The 8,917-nt window shown below is 33.4% G+C and overlaps 1 protein-coding gene across 4 annotated transcripts; it reads right to left on the bottom strand.

Annotated features, from left to right (window-relative positions):
• LOC107610005 (probable inactive receptor kinase At5g10020) lies at nt 3,224–7,768 on the bottom strand. Of its 4 annotated transcripts, XM_021107109.1 has the most exons (5): nt 7,613–7,768; nt 7,425–7,526; nt 6,190–7,107; nt 4,469–5,992; nt 3,224–4,028 (listed from the first exon to the last, which is right to left on the bottom strand). In XM_021107109.1, the coding sequence occupies exons 3-5, from the start codon at nt 7,088–7,090 to the stop codon at nt 3,439–3,441; spliced, it is 3,015 nt and encodes a 1,004-aa protein (XP_020962768.1). In that variant the 5' UTR covers nt 7,091–7,107; nt 7,425–7,526; nt 7,613–7,768; the 3' UTR covers nt 3,224–3,438. The 4 variants fall into 4 exon arrangements, with proteins under 4 accessions (XP_020962768.1, XP_016167560.1, XP_016167559.1 ...); XM_016312074.2 differs by having other exon boundaries at nt 7,425–7,768; XM_016312073.2 differs by having other exon boundaries at nt 3,224–4,022; nt 7,425–7,768.

Here is an 8,917-nt window from a genome sequence, read left to right as displayed (position 1 = left end):
GTAATAAATATATAATTATAAATATTATATGTATAAAATTATAAATATTAAATAAAATCAAATAATTTTAGATTATGGTGTCCCTATACAGTTATCGAGTTACATGAGATCAAATATTGGAAACATGATTTACTTTAGTTATTCTTTATCTTCTTAATCAATTGTAATTTCTGGATTTGGTTGAGTAAATGAAAGACTATATACAGTAAAGTTTAACAGAAGATGAATTTGAAAATGTCTTTAAATATTAGTAAATAACTTCCCCTTTTTTGGTAAATCATAGTGGTAATAAATAGCTTAAGACAATATAGGATTTGTTTGGGTGAGTTTTTAAGAAAAGATCTTTTTTTGAGTTATCTTTTTTTAAAAGATCTTATAGAGAAGCAAAAGTAATTTTATGTTTGAATATCTCATGTAAAAAGGTCTTTTTATCTATCAATTATGTTTGGGTATAACAATATAAAAGTATTTTTTTGTTTATTTATTACATGAAAAACATATTTTTTTAAGAAAAAAAGATCTTTTAAAAAAAGATGTAAATTACAGCTTCTTAAAAAAGATCTTTTTTTGATTTTACTAGTGCTTTTATTTTTACTACTAGAAATTTGCCAAACACGTTAAAAAATAAAAAAGATATTTTTTCATTGAAAAAATATATTTTTTTAACAAAATAATAGCGCCCAAACATGCACATAATATGCTTCTAGAAAAATAAATGATATTAATTTCTATTCATATAGTCAATTCTTTACAACAAATATATATTAGCTGTGATTTTACTTCTGGATGAAAATGACGGTGGGTATTATTTTCTGAAGTCTGAACTACTCTAAAATATAATATTATTTATAAATGAATATTAAACAACTTCCCTCTGGACATTGCTTGTTTTATTATTATTATTTGCCCCTTCACTACTAAAAAATAGTCTATTATGATCTATAGATTTTACTGTAAAATTTGGCTAAAATTTATAGATAATTTTGTCTTTTATGAATTTTACTGTGAATTTAAACTCGCAATATATAAATTCGTAGATAATAGTTACTGCTAATTTTGCTAAGAAAAAAGCCATTGAAATTTGCAACTAATTTTCATGGAATATTAAACAATTTTATCGAATCTTACTGTAAATTTAGTTGCAAATTTTGTGATATGCACCAAATTTGCAAGAAAAATTACAAATATGAATAGCAATAAATTCCGCAATAAATAATACATTTACAACAAAAGTCGCAGGTAATTTTTATGAAAATTTTACAAGTAACAAAATTCGCAACAAGAATCGCAAATAACTTTGTTGCAAATTTCGTAGATAACTGCCATATGATACTTAGGAGAGAGTTAAGAAACCACCAATTTAATTTAAGAATTAAATTGAGATGGTGAATCTTTTCAAAAATCAAATTGACTCGTGAATGATCTTCAATGAGCATTAACTCCTACCAAAAATATTATTTAATCTAGATTCTATTACTTACACCAGATTTTACAATAATCATAATTTTTTTTAAGGGTAAAGTATACTTTTTGTCCTAAAGTTTGGTAAAAGTTTTAAAAATACCCCAAAGTTTTATTTTGTTTCAATTTTGCCCCAAAAGTTTTCGATTTGCATCAAATATACTTTCGATGGCAAAATTTTCAAAAAATTTAAGATCAATCTAACAATAATATATAAAAATTATGCTTGATTTGCTTGTGTTGAGGGTTGTTTTTATGAAATTATTGTTGAATTGGTCTTAAATTTTTTGAAAAATTAACCGTCAGGGATATATTTGATACAAATTGAAAACTTTTAGGACAAAATTGAAACAAAATAAAACTTAAGAATATTTTTGAAACTTTTATCAAACTTCAGAGACAAAAAATATATTTTACCCTTTTTTAAATGCCATTGGTCTTAGCCTCTTAGGTTGGCATGATATGTAGCAAATGTATGATTTAATACATTCGGCAAAGAACCATATTGGGTTAGTCTAGTGATTAGTTCACTAGTCCGCTTAAGCAAGTGTCGAAAGTTTGAATCCTGTCTTGTACATGCAGCAACTCATTGGTCAACGACAAACCCTTAAATAAAGATACTGCGAGAAACCAAAAACAATAATACATTCGGCAAAGAATTTTGAGATATACAATATTTCCAATGCTTCTTTTAAGTTCATAACCTTACTTGTGGTGATGGCAATGAAAATTTGGTGTTGTAGCCGGCAAATGTTTTGGATGATTGAATTTAAATTGAAATTGGATCAACACATTGCCGACTTTTGGCTTAGGTTTCATGCCATATATTATCTTTTTGCTACTTCAATAAAAACAATGCTCATTTATCTTAGTTATCATTCAGGATATATTATACTATAGGGCTCAAAATTGACCTATTTGTCTCATATGCATGACTTTATCTTTGTGAACGATTTGATACTTGAATTCAAATATTCAATGTTCTATTGATAATGGTTCAGTTTCTGAAATCAAAGGGTATTTTTGTCTTCCAGCAAGTTCATTAACATTAGTTTGCATCACTAAATTATGTAAACAATAACAACAAAAATAGAGTAAACATCTAAATTGGTCACTAAAAATGTTTGTAAACAATAACAACAAAAACAGGGTAAACATCTAAATTGGTCACTAAAATTTTAGATCGAATATTTTGGTACTCAACAAATTTGTATTCGCTAGAAGTCCTCGAAAATTACTTACATCGGATAGATTGATCTTTCTATCGGTCTGAAAGAACTAATTTATCTTATAGTGATATTTTTTAGAATTTAATAGTCTTTTAATAAAATTTGTTAGAGATTTATTTGTCAAACATGTCATATTAAAAATTTGATTGAAAGAGACAGAATGACCAATCAATTCGACCACAATAATTCTCGAGAACTTCTAAAGAATAAAAATTTGTTAGCGACCAAAGTGGCCAACCTGAAATTCCTTGAAAACTAATTTGGGTGTTTACTCATTTTAATTAACATTTGTATATAACTAGATGGAATAAGGGGGGAGTGGATCTTCTCCAGTGAAAAAAAAAAAACTGGATAGTGTCCTGTGTTTAATCTCACCCTTCATTGCTCTTTCTCTCCTATTTATTTTTGGTCCCACTTATAGAATTAAAAGTGAGATATCACACTTTATTCTCTCAAGTATTAAAAAAACTGGAGAGTATCCATTTCCGGAATAAGGGCAATACTGTAAATTCAACAATACACAATCTGCACAATTTAAGGGTTGAAAAGAATGAATTATTTCCATGCTTAAAGAATTTCATAACAATATGCTGCTTGCTGACATGTTGCAATGATGCCTATGGAGAGTTGTGTAATCAAGGGACCAAAAATTTAAACAAAAACCAATCATAGATAACTAATGATGATGATGATGATGATGATGGTGTTAGTGGTTAATAATTTTATGATCAGAAACTAAAAATGCTTGCTACCTTATTGATGAAAGATCAGCAAAAACTGTTTCCATGTCAGGCCTCTCTGATGCTGGAAGAATGCATCTAAGAGCAACCTTAAGCATCTCATCAAGGATTCTAGATGCTCTTTCACTTCTTTCTTGTTCCACAAGGAACCTGTCAAAGCATTCATTAGACCGGTTTTCGCTCGCTAAGAACCTCACCCAATCGGTCAGGTCGACCGCTCCTGGAATCTGGGACAATATTTCACCCGATTTTCGCCCTGTCGTGAGCTCTAACAAGACTACTCCAAATGCATACACATCACTCTTTAGTGAAGGGGATGGTTTGCTTGATGATCTGGCAAACTCGGGAGGCATGTAACCAAGAGCACCGGCATTCAAGACTTGCTCGGCCGTGCCTGCAGCAGTTAGTATCCGGTGCAGGCTGTAGTCAGTGAGCCGAACGTTCCGGTCTGGAGCTTCAAGTAGAATGTTTGTGGATTTGAGATTGCCATGAGGTATGGCCTTCTCATTGTGTAGGAAATTCAAACACCGTGCGACTTCCACGGCCACTCTCAGCCTCTCATCAAGAGACAGAGATTGGAGATTTCTTTTATCTGCCTCTGCAGAAAAAAAGAACATAAACCAGTTAAATATAAATGGTTCCATGCATTTGAATGTTGAAATTTCTATCATGATTATGAAAACAACATATATATTTAACGCAGTTATCTTAACGTGAAGTTGATTGATGAGAACTATTAGATGACAGTTTAGTACTTTAGTCAAACATGAAATCATCTAATGGTTCTCAACTATCAACTTCACACGAAGACAACTGTATGTGAATCTCTACCATATTTCGCATGAACAATTTGCAGTGTGAATTTATATTCAACCTAAATTTCCAAAATGAACTTTTTCCATCTCTAAAAGATTCCAAGCCAACCAAGAACATCAGAAGTGTAAAAACTAATACTATTTGGTTTCTGTTTTCGTTTTCTCGTTCTCAATATTTCCTTGGTAAAATCCTGAAAATAGAAACATGAAAGCATAACCTTACCATGGAGATAAATGTCCAAAGAATGTGCATTAATAAAATTTGTTACAATCAGTCTCTCATGCTCCTTTGGTCCCAAGTAGTAACCCTGAATAGAAACCAGATTCGGATGCTTGATAGTCCCGAGTTTCCTAACTTCCCTTGCAAACTCCTTCTTCCCTTTAGTGATGCCTTCCCTTAACCATTTTACAGCTAATTCATGACCAGAGTCAAGTGTGGCTTTATATAGTGTTCCATGACAACTCCTACCAATAATTTCCGCCGGAGCACACGAAAGTTCCTCACCGGTTAACACCAAAGATCCATCGAATAGATTCAAGTACCCGCCTAGTTTATCTGGAGAGGATACACTGAGGGAACCGGGATTCTCAAACTGAGGACTTATAGAAGATGAAGGATTTGAGGCTGACACAAAAGACATTGGAGAAAGCATGTCCTCGTCGTTCTTAACTAATTCAGGTTGGCAAAGATCTTTTGCCTTCTTTGTGAAGGCATCGATGTTTCCTCCATCGTCAGCTGATCCACCCTGAGAAGATCCTATTGCCTCCAAATTTCTGTTAGGTCCCTCTCTGGTTGATAATGAGGAACTCACTTGGACTATACCTCTTGCTTCATTTTGTTTCGAAGTCCTTTCTTTTTGCCGGCGAACCATGTAATAAATCACCATACCAACAAAGGCCATCACAAGAGCACCGGTCACCAAACTTGCAATCAAAGCAATCCTAATTGCAGATTTTTTATGTGACTGATGTTCTCCCAAACCAAAGTCAGAAGCATCTTTTGGTGATGATCGTGATTTCGGAAGAATCAGCAGAGAGTTTCCCGGATGAAATGATGATTCAGGAAATTGGATTAAGTTGTCTGGCACAACACCTGAGAGATTATTGAAGGACACATTAAAACCTCGCAACGCCGGAAGGTCATTAGGAATAGTACCTTCCAATTTGTTGCTACATAGATTGAGATAAGCCAAATTGTGAAGCTTGCTTAATTTTGAAGGTATAACCCCACTCAAGTTGTTGCATGAAAGATCGAGATATACCATACTAGAATCTTTAGAAGAAACTGATGGATTATTTCGACCTTGTCGAAGTTCAACAGGAATGGGTCCAGAAAACTTATTGTTGGAAAGGTTAAGCTTAGTCAACTTGGTCGAGGTGAAAAAGCTCGGTAGGAGGAACCCCGAAAGCCGGTTGAAACTAAGATCAATCTCTTTTAGCTCTGGATATGTTCCCAAGATTGGTGATAGAACTCCCTCCAATGAGTTATTGGATACCTTAAGTTCGGTTAACCTTAAGAACTGAGTAGTTTCATTTGGCAGGGTACCTATCAATGAGTTTGAACTTAGCTGAATGACTTCCACATAGTTACCCCAATACTGGATCCTCGACAAATTACCGGACAGCTTGTTATTACTCAAATCTACGATGGCGCAGTGGCCTATCTTGAGAGGTAAGGCACCCGACAATTTGTTCGAAGATATATTAAGTTTCCTTAGAGTGACAGAAGTGATACTTCCAATGGGACCTGCAAAGAAGAACAAGTTAGTTTAGATTGTACATGAAGAATTCAGTAGCTGTATGAACCTATGTCACGAGTTAATTTGATGAATTAATGACTAAAATGAGAAGCTCTTGTTTCGAATCTTTTAGCAGTGTCATACATTGACACGAAAAATGGGACAAGTTTGAATTTGAAGATAGAAAACAAAGACAACAAGGTACCTTCAATCTTGTTTTGACTGAGATCCAGTTCAGACAACATCATTGAACTTTCTTTCAACAAAGTTTGTGGTAGCAAACCCGACAATTGGTTGCGTTCAAGTCGAAGAATACGCAGCGATACCACGAATGTGAAGGAAGGTATGTTACCCTCTAACTTATTATTACTCGCATCAAAGACCTCTAAACTATCAAGGTAAGGCATTCCATCATGAGCAAAAAGCTCACCAGTCAAAGAATTGTGGCTAACATTTAAGTATTTAATCGAAGAGAGAAACGAGTCATCTCCGAGTCCAAAATCCGGTGTCCCGGAAAACCTGTTGCGGCTTAAGTCCACATGCACAACACTTCCCATCTGAGAAAAGATATGCATAATATCCCCAGAAAAATTATTAGTGTTCAAATCTAAATACTTCAACTTGCTAAGTTTGTCAAACCCAACAGGAAGAGTACCTTCAAATTCATTTGAAGAAAGATTCAGATACACTAAATTTCGCAATTCAACAAAGTTCGAGGGTAACAATCCATTAAACTTGTTGAGGGACAAATCAAGAAATTCAAGCAATTCCAGCTGACCAATTTGCAAGATACTTCCTTCGAATTGGTTGTTCGCAACAGACAAGTTGCGAAGCATTTTAAGGCCACCAATTGCAGGGAAATTAAACTCTCCGACCAACCCGGCATTGTCCAAAATGATTGATGTAACACTTCCCTCACCACACAATATTCCATACCAGTTCTGAGGGCATCCATTAGAATCTAAGGACTTGGAATTCCACGAATCGAGAACTAGTCCGGCAGGATCGTCTCGAAAACCCTTCTTGAGTTCAAGGAGTGCATCAATATCTGAATTACCAAATGCAATAGCCACCAACAAGAATAACATCAACCACATACCCTGCATGCCTTTCCCACTAGCTCCTACTCCAATAACCAACAACACACATCAATTTATCAGGAAATGCACAATTCTAGAACCGAAATTCGGGTGCCAAACATTGATTTTAAGAAATGTAGTTCCATCATGTGTTGCATAAACAATATTCTCAGCAATGCAGACAAATTTCTAATGCCAATTCTGCAAGAAATGAAAAATTTACAAATAACTAAGTTCATCCTTGACCTATGAACTTAAATTCACATAATTTACCTTATGAACATTCATAAGCAAAGGCAAGAAGAATTACTAGAAAGAGAAAAAAAAAAAAAAAGAAGGCATTATAATGGTGCATTGTTACCTCTTAATTGATAAACAGCACAGACACGGTTGAGTAGTGAAACAGCAGAAGCAACAAAAGAAGAAGCTCAGAAGAAAGAAACCAAACCCCAACACGTTTCTACTGTAAAACAATAATGCTTTTGATTATAGCAAGTCAAAAATAAATAAATAAACAAATGAATCTGACCAAGGAAGTGGGATCAGTACAATGTAGTGTGTATAAGGAATTGTTGGCAAGAGATTGAAAGAAGAAGAAGAAGAAGAAGAAGAAGCAAGAGCAAAGAATACACAGTGAAAGAAGAAGAAGAAGAGTAAGAGAGAAGAGACAACATAAAAGGGTTAGGTGAGTTGATGTTTTATCAGGATTAACAAAACAAAAACATTAACCAACTTGGGTTGGTCGAGTGGTTAGCTCACTCGTCTGCTTAAGCAAGTGTCGGGAGTTCGAACCCCGCCTTATGCATGCAGCAATTGAGCTCCGCGACGGATTAGTCCTTAACCTGTCGGGTTGGGAGATACCGTTTGGGTAAAAAATATATTATTTTTAAAAAAATTATTTCAACTTTAAATTCNNNCTTTTATTTTTATAATTTTAAATTAGTTCGTTGCATCTTTCGACAAACTCCATAATATTAATAAAGTTCGCCGCATCCCAAACTTCACTTCACTTCAACTTCTTCAAATTAAATTAGGTTCCGGCTTTCCACAACTTTGTTGTTAGATCTTCTTACTATATTGTTTTCCTGGTTGATCCAAGACATGTACCTTTGAGTTGGTTAAATATTTTTAACCGCATTGTCTTTTTTAATTCTTTTTAATGGTCCAACAAGGCATCCCAATGTAAAAGCATTTCCATCTGTGGAATGTAAAGTACTTTAGCTTCTGCTTCTGCTACTAAAGCTTCTTTCTGAATGTGACTTGGGGATCACATCATTTTTTTTTATATATATATACAGAAATAATCTATTATTTTTCTATGAGGAAACGACAACTCTTTTTGTGAGATATCTATATGTTTTTTCCTCTTTAATTTATACATAACACACTCTTTTTAAAAAAAAATAAAATAAAATAACTCACTCTTTAGTTCACGGCTAAAAAATTTTTAATATGGAAATAAAATGAATGATATATTTTAATATTGTAATTTTTGGTATTTTTTAAAATGGTAGAAGTACACAAATCGAACAATCCCATTTGTATTTAAAAAATTGAAAAAATTCAGAATACACAAATCGGATCCTCCAATTTGTATTTAAAAAATTTTAAAAATTCAAGGTACACAAAATCGGATCCTCCGATTACTGTAATCGGATTGTCCGATTACTTTCCCTCCCATTAGACCGTCCGATTTACTTGACGCAGTCATCACAATCTGGTGAAACACCCTATATCCCCATAATTATGCTATACACCATTACTTACTCCATATCAAAATTAAAATAGTGTTAGTTCACTTGGACATAATATTATTCAAATAATAATAAATATATATTTATTATTAGTGTAATA

The sequence above is a fragment of the Arachis ipaensis genome, chromosome B07 (assembly GCF_000816755.2).
Source record: "Arachis ipaensis cultivar K30076 chromosome B07, Araip1.1, whole genome shotgun sequence".
In the NCBI taxonomy this organism is placed as follows: Eukaryota; Viridiplantae; Streptophyta; class Magnoliopsida; order Fabales; family Fabaceae; genus Arachis; species Arachis ipaensis.
Note: the sequence above shows the minus strand (reverse complement) of the source record. Positions and strands in the feature narration are given on the sequence as shown.